General features: G+C 52.4%; 2 protein-coding genes and 1 long non-coding RNA gene across 7 annotated transcripts; 2 read left to right on the top strand and 1 right to left on the bottom strand.

The window, feature by feature from the left end:
• The first annotated feature begins 320 nt into the window (after positions 1-320).
• Positions 321-948, top strand: LOC109458094 (uncharacterized). The gene is made up of 3 exons (XR_002139140.2): positions 321-464; positions 636-710; positions 814-948. It is a non-coding gene; the product is annotated as an uncharacterized LOC109458094 (long non-coding RNA).
• Positions 949-1,063: 115 nt separating this feature from the next.
• Positions 1,064-7,678, bottom strand: YIF1B (Yip1 interacting factor homolog B, membrane trafficking protein). 5 transcript variants are annotated; one of them, XM_019751479.3, is made up of 8 exons: positions 7,500-7,678; positions 4,369-4,607; positions 4,187-4,291; positions 3,897-3,975; positions 3,708-3,765; positions 2,513-2,668; positions 2,338-2,431; positions 1,064-1,397 (listed from the first exon to the last, which is right to left on the bottom strand). In XM_019751479.3, the coding sequence occupies exons 1-8, from the start codon at positions 7,549-7,551 to the stop codon at positions 1,242-1,244; spliced, it is 939 nt and encodes a 312-aa protein (XP_019607038.1). In that variant the 5' UTR covers positions 7,552-7,678; the 3' UTR covers positions 1,064-1,241. The 5 variants fall into 5 exon arrangements, with proteins under 5 accessions (XP_019607038.1, XP_019607039.1, XP_019607041.1 ...); XM_019751480.3 differs by having other exon boundaries at positions 7,509-7,673; XM_019751482.3 differs by having other exon boundaries at positions 7,357-7,568.
• A 2,794-nt stretch (positions 7,679-10,472) lies between these two features.
• On the top strand, positions 10,473-21,652 carry KCNK6 (potassium two pore domain channel subfamily K member 6). Its single transcript, XM_019751478.3, has 3 exons — positions 10,473-10,935; positions 16,662-17,057; positions 17,240-21,652. The coding sequence occupies exons 1-3, from the start codon at positions 10,614-10,616 to the stop codon at positions 17,461-17,463; spliced, it is 942 nt and encodes a 313-aa protein (XP_019607037.2). The 5' UTR covers positions 10,473-10,613; the 3' UTR covers positions 17,464-21,652.
• The last annotated feature ends 2,718 nt before the right edge of the window (positions 21,653-24,370 follow it).

Raw genomic sequence — 24,370 nt, 5'->3', positions numbered from 1 at the left:
CCACTTCCCTCATTTCTTCAAAAGCAGGCATCTGACCCTTTTTGGGGAAGCTGATGACAGCTCTGCTCCTCAGAAATCTGCATCTGCCAACCCCACCCCATCCACACAGCTCCTGCTCACTTGCCAAGGCTGGGGCAGGCAGGTTTGTTCGTTTTTTCTTCTTTTGCAGTCAACTGTCCACCCTCCCCATAGCCCAGAGGAAAAGCTGGGTGGTGCTGGGGAGGGGCTAAGGACTAAACAAAGGTCAGGTGGGGCTCCCAGCATTCCTTGGGAGGGCAGGTCCCACTGCCCCTCCCCCAGCCTTCTGGACACACCTTCTTGCCGCTATAAAACTTGAGGCTACAGTGGGTGCACTCCTGGCAGCAGGAAACTTAAGGTACAGGGGACATTACCTGCACCAATCCACCCAACTTCTCTCCGCAGCCCTGGAGAACACCTCCAAGAAGCCCAAGGGGGCAGGCCAGGTGAGTGACCCCAGGCATTGGGCCAGCTAACCGGTGTGTGTGTGGGGAAGACCGGACACATCCTATGGGAGGTGGAATGTGGGTGCCTTTGACCCCAGGGCCCTGCCGAGCCTCAGGCCCAGGCTTCCAACTTGGGGAGGCCTCAGCCTCACTGTCTGCACTTTCAACTAGCACGGCCACAGCCATCACAGCTCCTCAGACTCTGACAGCAGCAGCAGCTCCAGCAGCTCTGACATGGAGGCTAAGGTAAGAGGCTTCCTCCTCCCAAGTAGGTGCCAAGATAGAGGCCCAGCCCAGAACCTGGGCCACCATTCACCAAGGAACCCTCTCTCCTCTCCCATCCCCACAGCCCCACTCAGCAGGCTCAGGGATGCAGGGAAGCACCCCGAAAAAGGTCAAGAAGCCCAAGGTGAAAAAAGAGAAGGTGAAGAAGGCTTCCCACTGACGGGGCTGGGCTTGGCTCATTAAACCTCCTCTCAGCCTTCGGGTAGCCTCCTGGTTGCAGGCGCTGTGAACTGTCCCCGCCCGCCCCGCCGCTTCCGGGCCAGGCCTGCCCCCTGCCGGGCAGCCTGGCAGCCACCAAGGAGAGGCCATCCACGCTGGGCCTACCACGGTGGTTTATTGTTTCCGGAACAGTGGCCGCCTGCTGGGGGGCGGCCTGTGCAGCTGGGGATCTCAGCACCTGAGGGGGAGGGGGAGGGTTTCGGGTTGGGGGGCGGTCCTTGGAGATGAGCAGTGGCAGCAAGTAGCTGCAGCTGGAGGCGTGGCGCGCCGCCCTCACCGCACCAGGTGGAAGGTGAGCCAGTACATAAGCAGAGGCTGCGCAGCAGCCACGGCCATCGTTAGGTACATGCGCAGCTGGTTCCGAGCCCCGCGCACCGGGACTCCCTCCGCCGCCGCCTCCGCCAGAATCTTCAGCCGCAGAGTCCGGATCTGGGGTGGGGAAGGGTTACCGTTGAGCCCTCTCAGCCTGGCGGGGCACCTGGCCACTTCCGGTCCCTGCCCCTCTGCAGCCTGCACTTACTTTCTCCCTCCCTTCACCGGGGCAGCTGGGCTCAAGTCTTTGTTCTGGGCTCCTTGGCTCCCCCAGATCTAACAGATGGTGATGCTCCTCCCCCAGACCTTGTGAGGAAAGTGAGGGTTCAAACCCAGGTGTCCCGTAAGTGAGTGAGCTGATTACCCTGCCTGAAAGGGGTGGCCTGGCTCCGTCCTGACTGCTGTCACCTGCTTATATTGGCCACGTGACAATTTTTTAACACAAGCCAGCATGCCTTTTTTAAAAAAACTTGTAAATAATGACATCAAAGGCAAAGTCGGAGAGTCAGCCCACCAGCCACCAGTGTGTGCCCTCTGCTCCTCACACGTCTCACACTCAGGCCTCCCAGTCCCCTCAAGTGCAGCGATCACCATCAGCATTTTACAAAAGGGAAAACTGAGGTTGAAAAAGAAGAAGTGACCTGCCCAGGATCCAGCAAAGCTTGGGGTCAAACCCAGGCCTGCTGGACTCCAGTGCTCTGAACCAGCACCTCCACACCAGCTGGAAGGACCCTCAAACAAGCTACTTGGGGGGGTACTGAAACTTTTTCATCCTAGCGGAAATTCTGGCAGGAGAGTCCACCATGTAAGGAGACTGGGGTGAGGGTGAGAGCCCACCCTAGCAGTCTGGCTGGCTCCTCTCTTCCTTCAGGCTCCAGCTTGGATACCGCATCTGCCAGGAAGCCCTTCTGACCCCGAGGCCGGGGCAGCCCCTCCAGGGCTCCTCAGTTCAGCAATGCAGTTACGGTCTAAAACCCCCATCTGACACTCTGCTTGGGTGCCTCCCAGGGGACCCCAACTCTGCCCTCAGCCTCACCTCCCCTCAGCCCCAGCTCACCATGAACACAAAGATGGATATGCAGCACCAGCCCAACACCAGGTAGTAGCCAATCTTCCCAAAGAGCAGGCCCATGAGGACCCCGCCAATCATCCTGGGTGGGGGGAGAGGGGAAGGCTCGTCTGAAGAAGAGGCCCAGGCCTAGGGCTGGTAGGGGGGAGGTGGCGGTACTCACCCAACATATTTGTAGCCCAAGAAAGCCACCAAGTCGATCGTGGTGAGGTCGGTGTTGACAGTGACCAGATAGAGGCTGAACAGGATGGCCAGCACCTCCAGTGTCAGCCAGGCCAAGGCTGAGCTGGCCTGTAACCCCAGGAGGTCTGGGGAAAACCTGTGGGCACCCAAGTTCTGTCACTCCGTGGGCTGGCTCACATCCTCCCTGCGTATCCACTTGGGGACAGCCTATGTTGGGTGGGGCTGGAGACCCAGCAATGACTAAGATGGTTCTGGGCCCTGTCCACAGTGACAGCCTAGAGTGGTCAGGGCTGGCATGGGGGTAGCACAGGAAAGGGGAAGTGCATGATGGAGCTGGGAGGGGTTGGCATCGGGCTTCCCAGAGGAGGGGACACCTGCATTGAGGCCTAAAGGGGTAAGGAGCTGGTTGAGAAAGAAGGACCTTGGTCTCTGCCATCACCTCAGTGCCTCAACAATTTACTCGAATGACAGTTGTTTTTAATGCCACAAAGGGAATGAACAGGGGCCAATGAGTAAGAGGTGGGGGCTTGACCCAGCCTGGGGTGGGGTTGGGGGGGAAGCTGGGAAGGCTTCCCGAAGGAAGTGACATCGGAGTGTAGATATCTTGAGTGAGCAGGTGCTCAGCAGGTGATGATGTAGGGGAGGAACATACTCCTGAGCAAATGGAACTGGATGTGCAAAGGCCCTGGGATGGCAGCACCAGGCCCTCTGGAGGATGGGAGGAAGACCAGAGTGGTGCAGCAGAGTCAGGAGGGGCAGAGAACGGCCTCATGGAGGGCAGTGCCAGGCTAAGGAGCTGGGGACAGGGAAGCTATGGACAGCTTCTAAGCAGACAACGACGTGGCCAGGCCCACCTCTCAGACAAGATCTTCCTGGCTGCTGTTGGAGTTGGGGTACAGGGTGGGGGGATGGCAGCTGGTTAGGAGAGGGAGAGGATGAGGCTGGATCTGGTAGTGGAGGCCAAGGGGAAGGACAGATTTAAAAAGTAACCCAGCACAGGGTGTGGTGGGTGGGAAAGAGGGAAGAGACAGGGTGACCCTAAGTTGGACATCCAAGGGCTCTTTCTTGGCCAACTGGGAGCATGGTGGGGTTGTTCTGAGAGAGGGGAACCTCTCCCGACTGCCCCCCAGCTCCCCAACCCCCACACCACTCTGCCCACTCCAGGCCTCTCTTACCTATCCTGGGTCCCCAGTGCCAGGCCAGCCACCAAGATGTAGGTAATAAAAGCCATCGCTGTGGGAAGCAGACACACAGACGTGGGTCAGAGGAAGGACCATCCTGGGGCTCCAGGCACCCAAACCTCTGCCCTAGATGTGCCCACCCAGAGGGAGGAGGGTGCGGGGCGGTGGTAGGTAGGGTGAAACCTGGAATGTAGAGGTCAGGAGCGTTGACATCAAAGCGAGGGGCCACTGGCGTGTCCTGCTGGTACTGCACCTCCCAGTCCTGTGTGGACAGTGGGGGGAGCAGGGAGAACCCCCAGAGCTGGGCTCCTCCCATCCTGCTCACAGGCCCTCTTGGGGCAAATCAGCCACCCTGTCCCTTAGGCTTGCCCCAGCCTCTGATTCACCCCCGCCCCCCAGCCCAGAGGCTGTCTCCCACCTCAGAAAACAGTCACATCAGCGGGGTGGGGGGTGGGGGTGGGGTGGGTGCTAACCTGGTGCAGGTAGGGGAAGAAGAGCAGGCCCAGCTTTTTGCCCACGTACAGGGTGTCCACAGCAAAGTAATACTTGAGCTTGGTGACGGGGATGAAGCGGTCAATCTGGGGAGGCAGAGCTCTACCTGAAGCCCTGGCCCCTCGGCCCTGGACTTCCGCGCCCACCAGCCCAGCCCACTCACATTCTTGTCCACCAGCTCTTTGCCCTGTGCCGCCAGGCTGCTCCCGTAGGCCATGGCCATGTTGGACACAGGATCAGACAGGAAGGCTGCCTGGGGCGAGGCTGAGGCTGTAGGGTAGCCCAGGCCACTGGGTCCCTGCGGGGCCCCATAGGCCCGGCTCTGGGCTGAACTTGTGTCATCGAAAAGCTGGTGAGGGTCAGCCATGCCTGGCTGGGACACAGGGATCCTCCGCTTCGAGGCTGCAGGGAGAGAGGGGTGGAACCTCATTCATTCTGCAGGTGCGCTCCCTCGGGCCCTGCTGCAGTGGGGCACTGGTTTTGATGGGCCGGCCAGCCAAGTGCTATTGACCCACCCAAATAACGATGATGATGATAATGTTGATAACTACTATGTATGGGGCTACTGTGCATAGAATCTGGTGCTACGCCTCATACAAACAAGGTCTCTATCCATACCCCTCTTCATGCTCCTCCTCACTCATTCACCTCAGCCAGTGCACACGGAAAACACCAGGCAGGCTCCCTGCTCAGGGCCGCTGCACTGGCTGTTCCTCTGCCTGAATGCTTTTCTCCCAGGTGTTCTCAGGGCTCCCTCCCCAAAGTTTTGGCTCAGCGGGGCCTTCCCCCGCCATCCTGTCTACAAACTGTACCACCCTTGGTGGCCCTCTCCACCCCCCTTCTCTTCTTCATTTATATCCACAGAACTCAGCACTAGCTGATACTAGCTGCTTTAATTCTTTTGTTTACTGTCTGCCCACAAAAATGTGAGCCCCCCCAGGGTGGGGATCTTTGTCTTGTTTATGGCTAAATCCCATACCTAACACTTGATGAAAACCTGATGAATGAATCAATCGCCATCCCCATTTTACAGATGTGGATATCGAGGCCCAGACAAGCTAAATGACTTGTGCAAAGGGCCAAATTGAGTGAGTGAAGAGCAAGAATCCAGCCCAAGTCACCTGATATGCATAAATATTACAGTAATTCAACCCCAACTGAGCACTAACCCCATCCCAGTCCATGTTCTAAACACTATGGTTTAACTCATTTAATCCTCGTAACGACCCACCCCACTGTGTTAGACTCTGCTGCAGGCGTGGTGGATAAAATAATGATCAAAAGGACAAAAACTTCTGCCTTCATGGAGCGGATGGTCCCCCAATAGGTCCCTCTCAATCAGTGTCTTATTTCCAGCTCCCTTAAATGTGTGACTCAATTTTCCACCCTTGCCCTGTCTTCTGTTTCTCACCTAGAGCAATCTCACTCACACCAACAGCCACCACTGTCTCTAGCCACCACTTCTCTCCTGGTTCCAGACCCAGGTTGGTCACTTCCTGGAAATGCCCTCTGGCTGCCCCTGAGCGCTTACCTCAGTGTCCAAACCCCTGATTCCCCTTCTGTCTGGCATCCAACCAACCAATCGCTAGTTCTCACCACTGTCTCACTGTCTCAATGCTACCCTCCCCTCTCAAACTGTGTCATCTTGCACTTGACTTAAATGTCTTCCTCCAGGGTACCCCTGTCCTTTCTTAGCTGCACCAACCTTCTCTCCAGTGGACAGCCAGAGTGAGCTTTTCAAATGCAAAAGAACATTTCTAGTCCTCTGCCTAAGATCAGGGCCCACTGTGCAGAGAATAAAATCCAAATGCCTATGACCGCCTGCAGGACCCAGCCCTCCTAACACTCCAGCCACAATGGCCTCCTCTCAGGCCCTGACCCTGCCAAACTTCTACCCTCCAATGGCTTTTGAACATCTAGCACTTTCACCTTGGAACACCTTCCCACGATTAACACCTACCACTGCAGCACTCAGGCTTTAGCTCAAATGTTTCCTTCTCAGAGAGACCTTCCCCAGCCCCACCTTGTTCTTTCTCATTATATCTAGTGGTTCTTTTTTCCCTTCTGAGCACTTACCACAATTGCTAGATATATATTCATTTGTCTACTTGTTTACTTGACACAAGCCTCCAATGCTTTTCCCTCTCACCACAAATCCCCTTCTCCGAAGTTTCACTAACACCCCAAGGCTGGGATCACGTGCCTAATCTGAGCTACCACACCTCCATCCTGGCCATAACCACTCTGTGCTTCTCTCATCATACCGTGTTCCCCCAAAATAAGACCTAACCGGAAAATAAGCCCTAGCAGATTTTTCAGGATGACATCCCCTGAACATAAGCCCTAACGTGTCTTTTGGAGCAAACCTTAATATAAGACCCGGTCTTATTTTCGGGGAAACACGGTAGATCCATCACTTTAGCCTGTCACTGTCTTCTGCTCTGTACTGGTAGCTCCATGAGGACTGGATACGGGGCTGTCTAGGTACCGCTGTTTCCCCAGCATTAGGCACCACAGGGCCATCCAGGCACCTTACTGATGGTTGAAGGGAGGAACAAAGGCATCACACCTTCTCCCTCAAAAGAGGCCTCCTCAACTCCTTGGCACATCCTGGATTACTCCCTTTACAGCCCTAATTTACTTCCAAATTATCTTGCTGACTCGTTCACTTCCAAATTTAGGATCTGTTTTCCCACTAAACTCTGAGCTGTAAATTAACAAGGACCAAGTGCTGTGCTGGCTACTACCAGGTACCCACAATCCAGCAGAGGGCCAAGCACGGGGAGCTGAGCAGGATACGTTGCCGAACTGAATAAATGAGGTGTACGCACTCACGGAGATGAAGAGGAATTTAGAGGTACAAATTCAGAGACAGGAAATGGAGGTTAACAGTACAATAAACACAGGTTCAAATTGTAAATAAGGGGTAACCACAACCCTCTGCGCTCACGGAGGGCAGTGACTGCCATCCTAAAAAGCGTGGGCGAAGCCTGAGACCACGGAAGGGTAGGGGGCGGCTGATCGCTAACTGCAAGTGAATGAAAGTCGCGCTTTTCTGCCCATCGTACCATATCCTGCCCAAAGTTGTTTTCTTCCATAATAATTTCCTAAAGAAAAAAAACAATCAATCCCAAAGCGCCCCTACCCGGACCTGGCATCCCTGCGCGGTGCACACCTCGAAGCTCCAGATCCTTGACTTCGTGACCTCCGACCTGCAGCGACCTAGCTAACCGCCGCGGCGGCTCCCCTCCACGCCTCGGCCCGCCCGCCCGATCTCCAAGGCCGGCCACGTACGCCACTTACGCTGCCGGGGCGTCCCCGCCGCCGCCAAGCCTGCCGGGTGCATCCTTAGCCGCCGCCGCCGCCCCAGCCACGGTTTGAAATGTGCCCGCCCGGCTTCCGTAGCCACGCCCTACCGGCGGCGCCACAGCCAATAGGCACTACGATCGCGCAGAAGCCACGCTCTCTCGCGGAGGCGCGGACGAGTTGGCGGTGAGTAAGAGGAGGGGACTGGAGGCCGGTGATGTAAGGCGAGAGTCAAGACCGGACGGGCAGGGGGCGGGACCAGGAACTATCCCAGGAGTAGGCGGTGTTGTGCAAGATGAAAATGTAGGTGTCCAGTGAAGAGGCCGATGGGAAATGGAGTTCTTTAAAGGCAGACGCTCAATTTGGGTCGCTGAGAGCAGGCGGGAGCCAGGGAAGGGTGTGGAGCAGGGGAGGAGAGATCCATTTGTGTTCCCGAGGGGCTAGGTGGAGTGGTGCGGGCTCTGGTGCTTATACAATTTTGGCGGACCTTAGGTATTAAACATCTAGAGTGAGAAAAGGACGCCCAACAAGTTAAGTGGGAAGAACCAAAGTGCCTTTCTTCGAAGATATCTTTAGACATTTTCCCAGAGACTCATAAAAATGCTTTGCATTGCAACCTGGTTTCCCCGGTCCGCCAAAAACACTCTACAACCCCCAACAACTCAGAGTACACACAGGCACACCTGCAAGCGAGGAGTCCTGAGAATTAAGCTTTCTTAGTCTCTCCTCTTAGTCCGTCAGTCTCCCCCGTGCTCTCCCCTCAGCCTCTCTTTCTGTCCCTCAGTCTCCTCCACTTATCTCATGCAAAGATAATGGTAGAAGTGACTTCTGGGCAGTGATAGCACTCAGGAAGGATGTCAGCAAATGACCCTATCACTGTGGCTTTCCCTTTCCTCCTCTGAGACATTGTCTTTTCTGGGAACCTTGAGGACTGTTCTGGTCTCTCAGTTATGAGTCCTGGCTCAGTCGTAGGTTTTTTGTTCTTGATTTTGTGAGTGAGGTGCCCCCACTCCTCTTCTGCACTTCTGGTTTAGCATCTGTCCCTTGAGCTCCATCACCATCTCCTCATCCTTATCTTCCCCACTCAAATTCTTCTGTGAACATTTTTTTATTAGTAAAGCAAGTATTTGGCTTCTTGTTGGTCTCATGTTCACATCAGTCACACTTTACCAGTTGTGTGACTACTCCATCTTTTTTTAATTGGGGAATGTTGGGGAACAGTGTGTGTGTTTTTCCAGGACCCATCAGCTCCATGTCAAGTTATTGTTTTCTTTTCTTTTTTTTTTTCAAGTCAAGTTGTTCTCCTTTCAATCTTAGTTGTGGAGGGTGCAGCTCAGCTCCAGGTCCAGTTGCCGTTTTCTAGTTGCAGGGGGCACAGCCCACCATCCCTTGCGGGAGTCGAACCGGCAACCTTGTGGTTGAGAGGACGCACTCCAACCAACTGAGCCATCTGGGAGCTCAGCGGCAGCTCAACTCAAGGTGCCGTGTTCAATTTTAGTTGCAGGGGGCGCTGCCCACCATCCCTTGCAGGACTCAAGGAATTGAACTGGCAACCTTGTGGTTGACAGCCCACTGGCCCATGTGGGAATCGAACCGGCAGCCTTCGGAGTTACGAGCACGGAGCTCTAACAGCCTGAGCCACTGGGCTGGCCCAAGTTGTTGTTTTTAATCTAGTTGCAGAGGGCGCAGCTCACTGTCCTATGTGAGACTCGAACCGGCGACCTTGGTGGTATGAGCACTGTGCTCTAACCACAGAGCCAACCATCCTCCCTGACTACTCCATTTTTAAGCCTAAATTTTCTCATCTGTTTAATGGGAATAATAGAGTAGGGATTGAAGATTCAATATAAGCCCATGTGTCCACGGGGACTGACATGTTGAAGCCTTTGATCACTGACCGCTACTGTTACTGTTTTATTATCAGGCGTCTCTTCCTGTGGGTTATCAGCCCCAAGTTGGGCTCTTCCCCAAGAGCTGGCTTTATAAATAGAACCAGCTGGAGTGTGTCTGAGCTGGGCCCCAAGCCCTACTCCTCTGCCAGTCAGATGTGGTCGGGATTCTGGGCTGCCCTCCAGAAGGCAGTCAGGGAGGGTGCTGAGTTGCAGCTGGAGGGGGATATGGAAAAATCTACAGGGGGAACATGGAGGGAAAAATTCGTCCTTTGGTGGAGAATTGTATCTGTGGTTCTTCCAGGACAAGAGACCCTGTTCACTCCTGTTCATCCTTCATGTTTCATCTCAGGTCAGGTGTCTCCTAAGCTGCGGCAATTGCCTCCTCTCTGTCCACAGTCCTCTAGGCTTCCCCCACCCCAGCCCCGGTCACTCTGCCTGCGCTTCCCTCGTCACAACGCCGACCCTCTGGGCTGTCATTCTGTTGAAGTGCTGGGAGCCCCCTGAGGGCAGGTCCCAGAACTGTCTTGGTCACTGCTGTGTCCCCAGCAAAGGGCCGGGCACAAAGTGGGTGCTGAACAAAGATTTGGTGAATAGCTAAGGATCCCTACTCTGTCCGTGGGGGCACAGGGGACACCTGTTCCGGTTGTGTCCCTCGTTGTGAATTAGGCCTCCCTTCTGGGTGGACGCAACCCTACTCCAGAGCGCATGACTTGGCGAAAGGAGTGAGGACTGGATGTTAGTGTGTCCCCTTGGCCATTCGTCCTGATGTAGTGCACAATCTTCGAAGCCGGTGAGCGATGGCCCTGAGGCGTTGGGGCCGACTCCTCAGTAAAAGAGAGTAAAAGAGAGTTCGATTCTCTCTGACCTAGGGAGCCGCGACCGTGGGAGGCAGAGAGGGAAGGGATGGAAGGAAAGGGAGAATGCCCCCAACCTTTGCATCCCTTTGGTCTTCTAAGTCCGGGCGCCCTGGTCTCCACCCTCTCTGTACTAACACCTGGCGGTAGGGCGTGCCTCAGTTTCTCAGAGGCGGGGCGCTCCTCCACTTTCGCCCCTCCCCTCCTTCCTCTGGTTCCTCTTTGGGGCGCTGGTGGCCTGGCCTCGAGCACTCCCGGAACTGAAGCTGGGCGCCGGGCAGTCCGGAGGCGGGGGCCACGTCAGCGGGGCGGCGGGGCTCGGCCGGGAGCCGGCGGGGAGCCGGCGGACGGGCGCCATGCCGCGGGGCGCTCTCTTGGCGGGAGCCCTGGCCGTCTACGCCGCGTACCTGGGGCTGGGCGCTTTGCTGGTGGCACGGCTGGAGCAGCCGTACGAGGCTCAACTCCGCGCGGAGCTGGAGACGCTGCGGGAGCAGCTGCTGCGGCGCAGCCCGTGCGTGTCCGCCCCCGCCCTGGATGCCTTCGTGGAGCGGGTGCTGGCGGCCGGCCGGCTGGGGCGCGCCGCGCTAGCCAACGCTTCGTGGCCCGCCAACGCCTCGGACCCCGCCTGGGATTTTGCCTCGGCTCTCTTCTTCGCCAGCACGCTGGTCACCACCGTGGGTATGTGAGCGCCTCCCCGACTCCTAAGCCAGCGAGGATCCGGGACCCCCCTCATCCCCGTCCCCTTCCCTGGGACACCCGGGAGCCCTCACGACATACCTTTATCTCAGCACATCATTCCCAATCGGCTCTGGGCCTAGGATCCCCTGAAAATCCCTCAGCGAGGACCCGCACCTACACTTGTGGGATCCGCCGCCCGCGGCAAACTCCCAAGCCTCTCCTCCCAGCAGGAACCAGGTTCCCTCTGGGAGGAGGGCCACCTTCAGAGTACCTTCCAGGGAGCACCTGGGACCCCATTCCTCTGCCTTAACCGCCTTGGAGACCCTGGTCTGTCCAGTCTCCTCTGGGCCTAGGACTACCCTCAGAAACCCCCAGCGAGGACCAGACAGCCTTGGCCTGAGACCCTGGCCCCCTCTGGACCCAGACCTCAGCCACCAAGGACCTCTCCCTTCTCTCTGGGCTCACACTGCATCCCCTCCGACAATGTCTCCTGACTCTCCAGATATGTCCTTCTGGGTCGCCCCTTGGGAAGCCCTACCCCAACCTCCTCCAGACCCTGGTGCCTCTGTCTGAGATGTCCACCCCTCTGGACCTAGACCACACTCCTGCCAGGGCCCCTGCCCTCCTCCAGACAGAGGACCACCCTATCCTCATACTCCCCAGCAGGTAGCCCTGACCCCAGACACAGGACCACTCTCCACATACTCCACTGACATTTCCTCTGTATTGGGATGCCCTCAATGCAGGGTTTTCCTCCCAATAGAGACACCCCAGTTCCCTCTGAACCTGGAACTTCCAACTCAGCTGCCCCCAACTGTGGATGTGTGAGAGGGACCCACCATGGAGGGAGCTAGAACACCCTTTCAAGAAGAACTACTGACTTTCCAACCAGAAGTTCCCTAGCCAGGACTCCCTCCCCCCCAATCCCAAAACTGGTTCCAGCAAAAACCCTACTGCTTTCCAAACCAGGGACCCCCATGGGGGCCTCTTTGAACCTGAAAACCCCTAGCTGAGACTCTCTGGACCCTGACATCCCGCAGCAAGAGCCCTAGAACCACCTGGACCTCCTATCAGGGACTCCAGTGCCATCCACACACACTGTCATTGAGAGCAGACTCCCCCCCCTACCTGCAATGCCAGCCCAGGGACTCTGCTCTCTGCACCTGCTACCCCTGCCCCGAGAACCCCTGCCCACCTTAGATTTCCTAAAAAATGGAATCTCCTGGGTACCTGGAACCTTCCAATCTCCAGACCCACATCTGGGACTTCCCTGTCTTCCCCAATACTGCCCCAGCCTGCTTTGGACCTGAATTTCTCCCCTCCGCTAAGGATGCTCCAGGCCCTCTCCACCCTAGAACCCTCCCGATATCCACTTTCTAACCTTGACACTCTCAGCCAGGACCTTGTCTCCTCCCATCGCGTCCCCTCAGGCATCCTTGGGCTCAGAATCCCCTCCCAATCCCACTTGTGATCCAGAAAATGCCCCCACTGGTGCCTGTCCCCTCTTTCCTCTAGTCCCAGGACCCCAACCCCAAAACAGGATTTGTTTCAAACCAGGGCACCATCCTCTGATTTCAGATTACCGTCTCTGAGAGTCCCTTCTCTGAAACCACCCCTCAGGTGGGACCAACCCCTTCCGCCCAGCCCTACCCTGGAAATCCCTTTCCACCTCAGCACCCAGCAGACCTGGGAAATCCCTGTTGTCAGGCCCTGCAGGTCTTTCCAATCCCCTCCCCCAAGTTTCCTCTTCCTCTCCTTACTCAGGATTTGAACTGGGGTGGGGTTTGCTGAAGCAGACCTAGGGAGACTCCTAACTCCTTCTCCCTGCCCACAGTAGCAGGTGGCATTTGCCTTTGGGGCCCCATTGTGTGGACCAGCAAACCAAGGCCCCCCGGCAGCAGGGCTGGGTGCTCACTGACTGTTCCCCATGCTGGCTGGGCCCGCCCAACCTGTTTGCCGGCTTCACTTGGCTTGCTCCCCAGCTTCACTGGGTCACCTGAGTGTCTCCATCAGCCTCTTCCCAGATCCTGGCTTCTGAAAAGTCATCCCAGGTAGGATAGGCGAAGAAGCCAACTCAAGGCAGGCACAGCCTGGGTTTGGATCACTGTTCAGCCACTGCTCAGGTCTAGGCCTCATCTGTCCTCCCTCATCTGTAAAATGGGGATAATAATACTCCCCACTTCACAGTAATAGTCAAAGCAGAAGACTTGCTTCATATGAGCTTTAACTCAATCAGCAGAGCAGCCTTGTGAGGCAGGTATCATTAACTGCCCTATATTTTTAGCGATAAAAACTGAGGCCCAGAGAGGCTGGACAACTTGTCGAAGGCCACACAACTAGGAAGGTGTAGAGTGGAGATTTAAACCGAGGCCATCAGGCCTCAAATCCCGTGCTTTTAACCAACACACCACACTACCTCTTAGGCCTGCACGAAGAAGGGGGTGGTGTGTATATATTGTAAAAGAAAAATTATTTGGATATTTGTTAAAAATGTAAGTTATTGCAATAGGGAGAGAGATTAAACTCAACTCTGAATGTAATAAAGACAGCTGAAGATATACAGCTGAGAGCAGAGTGAGGGGGGGTCCGTGGATGGAAAATTACTACTGTGGTTCCCCGAAAATAAGACCTAACCGGAAAATGAGCCCTAGCATGATTTTTCAGGATGACAGCCCCTGAACTTAAGCCTTAATGCATCTTTTGGAGCAAAAATTAATATAAGACCCAGCCTTATTTTCGGGGAAATGCGGTAAGAGGAGACAGGTGAGGGGATTCTTGTTTACTGGCCTAAGAGGGTTCTTGAGACAGACAGGCCAAGGCCTTAGCTCTCAAGGGTGGAGGATAAGGAATTTGATCCGATACCAAGAGTGGGGGGATTTTCCCTAAACTGACTTAGGATTCCTGCTAAAACTAGACCTACTCAAGAAGAGGGTTCGGAGGAGCCTGACTAAAGTTTGGTCAGAAGGGAGTCTGCCGTTGTGATGGCTGGTGATAACTGACATTAACTGAGCCTCAGTTTTCCTTGTTATTGGTGGGGAAGCCTGGAGCTCTGAATGCATGTGACACATGGAAAACCAAACGTCTTTTAGAGAGACCTCTCCCACGGCGCCCCTGGTCTTGCCATAGGCCCAAGCCCTCTGAGGAGACGTGGGGCCTGGAGTTGATCCAGGCAGCCTTGCAGCAACTGAGGCCAGGAGTGGAGGAGTCAGCCTGTGAGAACTGGGATTCAGGATACAGGAAGTGAGGATGACTGTCATGATAACACTTTCCTTGCCCTGCTAGGTGCTACGCCCTATTGCAGCCTGTCAGAATTATTACTATTGCATTTGAGGAAGGCGTTGTTTATGAGCCCATTTTGCAGGACTCTGAGGAAACTGAGGCTCAGAGAGGAGAAGTCACTTGGCCAATGTCATGCAGGAAATAAATGGCAAGGCACTGATTTGGACAGGGCTGTCTGAGGTAGCAAGTTGAGGCACACAGCCCCCATTCTAGTCTAACTAGGATTTTTCTGTTTATAAGGATTTCGTGTCATTTGCAAACCTGTCCTTCCAGCCAGGCTGCTGGAGTTTCTCCATCAAAAAACCTTGTCTTAATGAGGGTTGGAGCCATAAATGATAAACCTCAAATAACAGTTGCTTAAATAAGTTGGAAGTTTATTTCTTGTTCATATTTAAGACAGTCCAAGACCAGAATGATGCTGCATGGTCAGAGCACCTTATGTTCCTCCATAATGCCTCTGTGCAGAGTTTCCATTCCCAAGGTCACTTCACGGTCCAAGATAGCTGCTCAACTCCAGCCTTCATGTCTGTGTTCCAACCTGCTTCTTTCTTGTATACCTCAATGGCCAGAAATTATTTCAGAGTCACACCTAGCTGCAAGGGAAGAGGGAAGGTCTTTATTCCAGGTGACCATGTGTCCAGCAAAAAAACAGAGGGTGCTTCATTTTTCTCCAATTTTTGTATTGTGGTAAAATACACATAAAATTTACCATCTTACCCATTTTTAAGTGTACACTTAAGGGGTATTAGGTACATTCACATTGTTGTGCAACCATCACTACCATCCAGCTCCAGAACAATTTTCATCTTGCAAAACTGAAACTATTAAATATTAACTCCCCCTTCACCCCTCTCCCCAGCCCCTGGCATTCTACTTTGTGTCTCTATGATTTTGACTACTCTAAGTAGCTCATATAAATGGAATAATATAGTATTTGTCTTTTTGTGGCTGGCTTTTTTCATTTAGCATAATATCTTCAAGGTTCATCCATGTAGCCTGTGTCAGAATTTCCTTCCTTCATAAGGATGGATAATATTCCATTGTACATATTCACATTTTGTTTATCTATCCATCCATTGATGGAGACACTTGGGTTGTTTCCACCTTTTGGCTGTTGTGAATAATGCTGCCGTGAACACGAGTGTCCAGGTATCTCTTCAAGCTCCTGCTTTCAATTCGCTTGAGTGTATAAAAACCAAGTGATCCTTTTGTATGGAAGATGGACACAGGTAAATGCCTCCTCATGTGCATGTTTCCACTCTTTGATCATAGGGCTAGGTCCGTAGTCTTTTGGGTAAGACATTTTACTGTCAACATAAACCAGGCCCCTTACCACCCTAGTCATATCTCTGACCTTTTGGTTTGATTTATTTGGGAAATAGAAAAATATTTTAAATTACACTTTGCTTAAATGAGCCCGTCTCACTGACACCTGAATTCCCCTTTATCATGTTTCTGTTTGCAGAACTCATATTCACACTGATCTTTCTGGGCTCCCACAGCCCTCCAGAAACCCAGTGGGGTTTGTCACACCCATTTTAGAGTAAAGGCAACTAAAGCTCCTAGCCAGGCAAAAGCCTGCACCCTTCATTTATTATTTCAACTACTGGTCGAGTGACCGCTCTGTGCCAGAGACCAGGGCTTCAGCAGTGAACAAAACAGACAGAAGCCCCTGCCCTCCTGGAGCTCGCCCCCTAGTAGGGGAGACAAATAGTAATAAATAAGTAAACCATATAGTATGCTAGAAGATGTTAAGTGCTATGAAAACAACCCTCTTCCCCCCAAAAAGGAGTTGAGTAAGAGGGTGTAACAATTTAAAACAAGGTGGTTAGGGAAGGCCTCACTGAGAAGGTGACATTTCAGCAATGACCTAAAGGAGGGGAGGAAGGTAGCCCTGTGGATACCTGAGGGAAGTGTTCCGTAGGGAAATAACAACCAGTGCAAAGGTCCTGGGGTGAGAGCATGCTTTCCCTGCTGGGTCATGATGAGGATATTGTGCTTTTACTTGAATGAGATGGAGCCATAGGAGGGCTGTAAACAGGGACGGGACATGACTTAACACAAGTGGTCATAGCATCCCTCTAACTGCGTGGGGAGAGCAGACTGGTGGCAAGGGCTGGGGGAGAGGGGAGGCCATGGAGGAGACGGGTAGAGAGGACCAGGGTGGAGGGTGGGGCTGAGGTGGGGTGAGGTGGGTGAGTTTGGGATCTCTTTGAAATTGGAGACAACAGGATTCACTGACGGATAGAGAGTGGGTGTGAGTGATAAGGGAGTGAAGGATGAGACCAGGGCTCCTGGCCTGAGCAGCCAGAAGAATGGAGGTGCCGTCACCGGAGACGAGAATGGGAGGAGGGCAGGTTCAAGGGTGAAATGAGGTCTCGGTTTAGGGTGGCCGTAGACCCCCAAGTGGGTGCTGAGTGGGCAGGATTTCCTCATCACTTCCGCAGGCTATGGCTACACGACGCCACTGACTGACGCGGGCAAGGCCTTTTCCATTGCCTTTGCCCTCCTGGGTGTGCCGGCCACCATGTTGCTGCTGACCGTCTCGGCCCAGCGCCTGTCGCTGCTGCTGACCCATGCACCCCTGTCCTGGCTGAGCATGCGCTGGGGCTGGGACCCGCGGCGGGCGGCCCGCTGGCATCTGGTGGTCCTGCTGGGGGTCGTGGTGACCATCTGCTTCGTGGTGCCTGCTGCGGTCTTTGCCCACCTTGAAGAGGACTGGAGCTTCCTGGACGCCTTCTACTTCTGCTTCATCTCTCTGTCCACCATCGGCCTGGGTGACTATGTGCCCGGGGAGGCCCCTGGCCAGCCCTTCCGGGCACTCTACAAACTGCTGGTCACAGGTGAGTGGGGTGGCTGGCTGGGGGCTGAGGGCAGGACACGGCTTTGCCCTGGAGGCTTTGAGGGACACCTGGCCCTGTGTGAGGGGGAGGTGAAGGTCATGGCCACACCCTGGGGGTTTCTGTAGCCCTTTGGCCCTGCCCAGGGTAAGGGTCCACCCATTACCCCTCTGTCATCTTTACAGCCTACCTCTTCCTGGGGCTGGTCGCCATGGTCCTGGTGCTGCAGACTTTCCGCCACGTGTCCGACCTTCATGGCCTCACAGAGCTCATCCTGCTGCCCAGTCCGTGCCCTGCCAGCTTTAGTGAGGATGAGGACGATAGGGTGGATATTCTGGGCCCGCAGCCGGACCTGCACCAGCAACTCAATGCTGGCTCCCACGCGAACTACGCCTCCATCCCCAGGTAGCTGGGGCAGGCGCCCTGACGCTGGATGGATCTGGCCTTCGGCTGAGGGGCCACATGACTGGAGCTGATGCATTAGAACGTCATGGGCACATGCTGGTGTCACGAGGCACTGCCACCAACTGTCTGTCCTTTGTCGTACCTGTCGGGCTCCGCCAGCACCAGCATCACATTGTTCTCCCAGCCCCTTCTCCTTTCTCCCCCATACTCTGCTGTCTTTCTCTCTCACCATCTCTTTGTTTCTTATTCTTTTATTTACTACACCTGCCTCTCTCAGTCATGCCAGTTCTACCAGCCTCTGGGCTCAGACCTCATTTCGGGCACTAGATCGGTCACTACACCTTGGTCAAGTGACAGCCCTCCCTGAGCCTGATTTCCTCATCTTTCAGGTGGAAAGAACGTAGTCACTCATCCAAAACTCCCTCCTCTGTGCCAGCCCATGCTGGGCAGCGCCAGGGACAGTAGTGGTTGAGGTGGTGGGGCCCCACTCTCACAGGGCTCTCAGTTCAGTGAGGTAGCCAGACCTGTCCCCATACAGTGAGCCCAGCACCAGCAGGACTTCAGTGGGGGAGGGAGAGTGGTCAGTGGTGTGATGGAGAAAACACAGGGAATGTACCCAATCCAACCTGGCAGGTCAGGGAGGCCTTCCTGGAGGAAGGGAAAACTGAACTCAGCCCAGAAATATGAGGAGTAGTCAGGGAGAGAAGGTGTACCTGATTTTTCTCAGGTGTCTCCAGGGAGCAAGGCCCATGCAGAGAGCCCCGGGGTAGGCCTAGGTGCTAGAATCTTCCTTAGGAGCCTGGCAGGCAGGAAACAGGATCCCAGTGTGGATCCAGGTGACATGAAAGGTGCTGCTCTTAGCCGTGACACCACTGTGAAAGCTGTCCCCATTTACCAAGCACTAATAGTATATTGCACACTGAGCTCTGGAGTCAGCCTACCTACTAGGGCTCAATTCCCAACCCAGCTGTGCCCCGCCCATGTCCTCAGGCAATCACTTCCCCTCTGATTCTCAGGTCCCTCATCTGTAAAATGGCAATAATAGTACCCATTTCACAAGATGACTTCACAGAGCCTGCCATGTTTTTCTGTGATGCTTTCTTTGGCCAAGCCCTGTTCTGTGTACTTTACATGTGGGGAAGATCATATTATCATCCCCTTCCCACACATGAGGGAACTGAGGCACAGGGAGGGGAGGTCCCTTGTCTTAGACACAGAGCTAGGAGGTGATTGATTTTGTTGTTCCTCCCAGATTTGATCCCTCCCAAGATAGTACATCAGTGATAGCACTTACTGCCAAAGGCCCATCTATTGAACTGTCTACCAAGCCCTTTGGAGGTAACGGAAAGGACGGGGCATCTGAGCTGGGCCTTGATAGTAGACAAGGGGAGAGGGCATGGGGAGGGCCTTCCTGGCAGGTGGACCATGTGTGCAAAGGCCCGCAGGTAGGAAAGCAGCTTCTGTGACAAGTGTGGAGTGAATGGGGAATGAGGGTGGAGTGGTTGACATGGGCACATCTTAAGTGTCTTCACATGCCCAGCTTGGGAACTTGGCTTCTTTCTTGAGGGCACTAAGAGTTATGGAAGTTTTGAGCAGGAGAGGTCATGGTTAGGTTTACGCCTTAGGAAGATTCCCCCAGCTTCTTCTCTGTGGACATAGATCAGAGGAGACCCAGGCCAGGTGCCCAGGGGAGGCCGGGACAGGAACAAAGCAGGAGATGATGGGGCTGGGTGGGGCCACAGGGAGGAGGTGCAGGTGGAGGGACGCTCAGGAGGCCAAGGGGACAGGCTGTAGGCCTTACAGATTTGGGACGGGTAAGACCAGGGAGGGCCAGAGATGGTCAGCTGCCCTTGTGATGGGGACCTGGGAGAAAGAAGAGGTTTGAGGGGAGATGCTGAGACTGGTTTGGAACATGGTGGTTGTGAGGGACTAAAGATACACAGGGGATGATATCAGGAAGTCACAAGACCCCCAGAGCTAGGGCTGAGGGGGTGGTCGAGGCTGGAGACAGATTTGGGAACCAAGACCATGAGGGTGGGTGTGGCAACCCTGGGTGGAGTAAAGAGAAGACCAGCCTCGAGAAGTCAGCCTTAGGCTATTTATATATCAGGAAGCAAGGATTTGGGCAGCAAGTAACAAAATCTTGATTGGCACTAGGTGAAACAATGACATAATTGTATATTGCACATCACCAGCGTTGGGGAGAGCTCTGGGCATGATACAAACCACAGCTTCAGGAGGCTCTTGTGGCCCCAGATTTATTCTCTCTGCTCTGCCACCCTCAGCTGAAGGCTTGGCTTCCACATGGGCTCCCTTCATTGCCCCAAAGTGGCTGCTGCAGGTCCAGGCATCACAACCAGACATGGTAATTTTTAGTACTAGAAGAAGGGGGCATCATTTCCCATGTTATTTCTTTGGAAGCAAGAAAGCCTTTCCCCAAATCCTCCCAGTAGGGTTCCTCTTCCACCTCATTGGCCAAAATTGGCTCACATGCCCATCCTGAAACAATCATTGGCCAGAGTGATAGAGCTTACCATGAGTCACTTGGATTCCTCAGGATTTCCCCTGAGGCCGGGAACCGAGGCTGGGGGTAAAGTTTCAGTTTAGAGGCTCCTGAATACTTGAACAAAACTGTGCTTCTATGAGAAAGGCAGACAATTGGGAGGATGGCGGACATTGATTCATCAGCCGGGTTCAGCATGTACAATTATGCAGGTTGGGACCTACAGAAGAGCTGCCTGGGTGGCAGGGTGGAAAGAAATAGGGGCTTAAGTTCAAAGCTGAATATGCCCAAAGGGGGCTTTTTCTAAGTAATATAAAGGACCCCTATGGTGAGCAGTGATGCTTCAACCAATATCCTCATACCAGAGAGAAGAGCTTACAAAAGAGACAGAAAAGGAGTTCCAGAGAGGAGTAGGAAAACCAAAGGGAGTATTAATAAGAGATAACAGAATTTTAAGGAGGGAGAAGTCAACATTGTCAAATCATGCTAAAAAGGCACACAAGATTGTTTTAATAACAGCAATAGAAAACACTTGTATTTTGCCATGTATATTCACACTTTTTTGCCCAAATTTGTGAGGGAAAAATAAGGATATGCATTACACATGGGTAGTACTAATTCCGTATTTATACAAAAGTTTTTAATTCTTTTATTTATGCTTATGAGTTAAAAGTGCAATAATAAATAAATGCTAAAATTCCTTTATAATACAAAAAACAAGCACCTAAATATAAACAAATATTTGAATTAAAATGAAAGATTCTTTTCCCTGAAAGTTTGGGCCAAAAACATGGGTGCACATCATACACGGTAAAATACAGTACATAGGATTTACTATGAGCTAGGTACTGCTCCAAGCCCTTGATATATAATAATTTATTTAATCCTCTCCGCAACTGTTAGGTACATTCTCTCCACATTTTACTGTTGAGGAAAGAAGGCCAAGAGAAGTTAAATAATGTGTCCAAGGTCACACAAGGAGTGCAAAACTGGGATTTGAGGAAGGTTTGGTTGGTCACCTTGTCCCATGGGAGCTCAGATACATCTGCTGTCTAGCTCTCTCGGTCTCCCGGTCTTCTGGGTCCTCACCGTGGTCATTGTGGACCTTGCTGCCAAAGTCAGCAGCTGGCTGGGGAAGCAGTTATTTCTCACCTTCTTGAGGGAGGTGCCTGTGTGATCTGGTTTCTGTTTCTCACCGCTTCTTCCAAATTCCTCTAGAAGAAAACCAGACCCCATTCAGTTCAAGACAAAAAAAAAAAAAAAGTGCCTGCTAAAAATTCACAAGGTACAAAAGAATGCAAAGTGGAAGGTCAGTTTTTCTCCCACACACAGACTGTGCTGACTGATTTCTCAGGTCTCCTTCCAGGCAAATACCAGGAATATATGTGTATACATATGTGTGTCATTTTTTTCTTTCCCTCTACACAAGTGGTACCTAGTATGGTGAGGTGATTCCCATTACAGACTCTGGAGGCAGAGTCTCTGAGTATAAATTTGAACTCTATCACTCCCAAGCCCTGTGGCTTTGGGCAAGTGATTTCTCCTCCCTGTGTCTGAGTTTGCCAATCTGTGAAATGGGACAGTAACAGCAACTACCTCATGGACTTGTCAGAGAGTTAAACAACTTAATATCTGTAAAGATCTTAGAACAGTGTCTGGTACTTAATAAAATGTTGGCTAATGATTATTATCATTTCTGCACCTTGCTTTTTTATATTATATATAAGTATATAATTTTTACATACTTTTTCTAATATTATTCTCATTGCTGTACCTTGGTTTTTTTCACCAACCCAGTGTAATTCAGAGACCATTCCAGAGACACACCGTCCTTTTTTACGTCTGCAGTGCCTCGTCTAAGACACACATCCCATAAATTATTTTGCCTCCTTAATGGACATGTGGGTGTTGGCTGTCTCTGGCATAAAGGATGCTGCAGTGTTCACCTTGTACGTCAGGATGTAACAGGCATCCCCACCTGGTGGGGCTGTTGTCCTGAGTGGGGGTGCCATGAGAAGATCCTAGTCTCTGACTCTGTTCTGGAATCTAGAAGGGCTCAGGTACACAGCTGCTGAGTTTCCTCGGATGAAGTCACTCCTTCCTGGCCTGTGGGGTTGGGGAGCGTAGATGTCCATCCATCAGCTGTTCATTTACATAGAACACCTACTTTGTGTTGGACAGAGTCAGGAATAAGTGACAGAGAAAGCCCTAGGCCCTGTCCTCAGGGAGCCTGTGATTCAGTGAGGAAAAAAGACCCATTCCCAGTCATGGCCTAGTGTGGTCAGGAGAGGGATGGGGGCTGGTCACGTATCACAAACACCTGAGGGGAGGAAAGTGGTCAGCTGACAAAGTAGGGAAAAATATTCCAGAAGGTGCTACAATATGTGCAGTCTGGAGGAGAGAAAGCACCCCCTATCCAGGAGCATGACTAGGGAGTGGGCTACACAGGTCTATAGGGAGAAAAGAGATGAGCGGGATAGGAAAGCCAACAGGCATGAGATTATTATACATGGTTCTTGAAACCAACTTTGGAGGTTTCCCTAAGGTCCTGGGGAGTCGTAGAAGGTTTTGGAGTACTGGTTCCCAAGATGTGGTCCCCAGACCGTCAGCATCAGCATCACCTGTGAGGGGGACCAAAGTTTATCACCCCAAAATATGCCTTTTGGGATATTATTTTAAGCTGGTTATTTTTAAGAAACAAAAGACTCAGGAAAAACCTTTGACCTTTCCCCTAACTGCCTAAAGGAATTTAGACAGAGGACAGGCTCCAGGAAGGGAACTATCATCACCGATAAGTATAGTTTAATATGAACTACCGTGTTTCCGAAAATAAGACCTAGCCGGACAATCAGCTCTAATGCATCTTTTGGAGCAAAAATTAATATAAGACCTGGTCTTATTTTACTATAATGTAAGACTGGTCTTTAATATAATATAATATAATATAATATAATATAATATAATATAATATAATATAATATAATACTGGGTCTTGTATTAATTTTTGCTCCAAAAGATGCATTAGAGCTGATTGTCTGGCTAGGTTACTTATTTTTAGGGAAACACGGTAGGTGTGATAGACAGGAACCTAGAAAGACATTTTTGATCAAAGTCCTCTCTGTGTTCCATTGTTAAACATGGTCACCAAATATTTATCTACCAAACATTTGCTTCTTCTCCATGTGAATTATCTTCTTGCCCTTTGAAGTCCCAAACCATGACCCCGCCTCTCTCCTTAGCTCCAGAATGGCATATAATTTCAACTGCCAAATCCCTCTTTGGGTCTTCTATCGTATGGCAGCCCCACATGTACATCCATAATTAACCTGTGACATTTTCTCCTGTTAACCTGTCTCATTTTTTTTTTTTAAGATTTTATTGGGGAAGGGGAACAGGACTTTATTGCGGAACAGTGTGTACTTCCAGGACTTTATTTCCAAGTCAAGTTGTTGTCCTTTCAATCTTAGTTGTGGAGGGTGCCGTTCAGCTTCAAGTTGTTGTCCTTTCAGACTTAGTTATGGAGGGCGCAGCTCAGCTCCAGATCCAGTTGTCATTTTCTAGTTGCAGGGGGCACAGCCCACCATCCCTTGCGGGAGTCGAACCTGGTTGAGAGGACGCATTCCAACCAACTGAGCCATCCAGGAGGCAGCTCAGCTCAAGGTGCCGTGTTCAATCTTAGTTGCAGGCCCGCTGCCCACCATCCCTTGCGGGACTCGAGGAATTGAACTGGCAACCTTGTGGTTGAGAGCCCACTGGCCCATGTGGGAATCAACCAGGCAGCCTTCGGAGTTAGGAGCATGGAGCTCTAACCGCCTGAGCCACAGGGCCAGCCCCAACCTGTCTCATATTAATTCGATCATTTGTCCAGCCAGAAGAACTTAGAAATATGGGAGGAAAATTTATTTTTTTTGTCCCCAAACCTGGAAACTTGCTAGAAATACAAATTTTCCAGCCCCATCTCAGACCTACTAAATCAAAAACTCGGCGGGTGGAGTCCAACAACCTGTTTTAACACGCTCTTCTGGTGAGTCTAACGCACTCTGAGAAAAATCAGCGCTGCAGTTCATCAAAAAGTTACGATCTGAGTCCTTAACTGTTAGGCATCAGGATACAAATAAAAATTGTTAATTTACTGAATATTTACTTGTGCCAGGCATTCTTCACGTGTTATCTTATTGACTTCCCACAACTCTACGCGATAGCTGCCTTTGTCCCTGTTTTGTAGAGGAGGGTGTTAAGCTGCAGTCAGATTAATACCCACAAGGAGACCAAACCTTTTTTTTAGGTGTAGAATTTTTGATTGGGTAAAAAGACACGTAGGTTCACAAACTTTGTCTCCAGCACCCTCTGCCGGCCAGGCCCCGCGCGCCTGGGTGTTGAGGCTCGCCTTCCCTTTACCCCTAAGCCC

Source organism: Rhinolophus sinicus, chromosome 8 (genome assembly GCF_057876585.1).
Source record: "Rhinolophus sinicus isolate RSI-liver-muscle chromosome 8, RSI-T2T, whole genome shotgun sequence".
NCBI classification, from domain to species: Eukaryota; Metazoa; Chordata; class Mammalia; order Chiroptera; family Rhinolophidae; genus Rhinolophus; species Rhinolophus sinicus.
The sequence above is the reverse complement of the archived record's forward strand: the minus strand, read 5'-3'. Positions and strand labels throughout refer to the sequence as shown.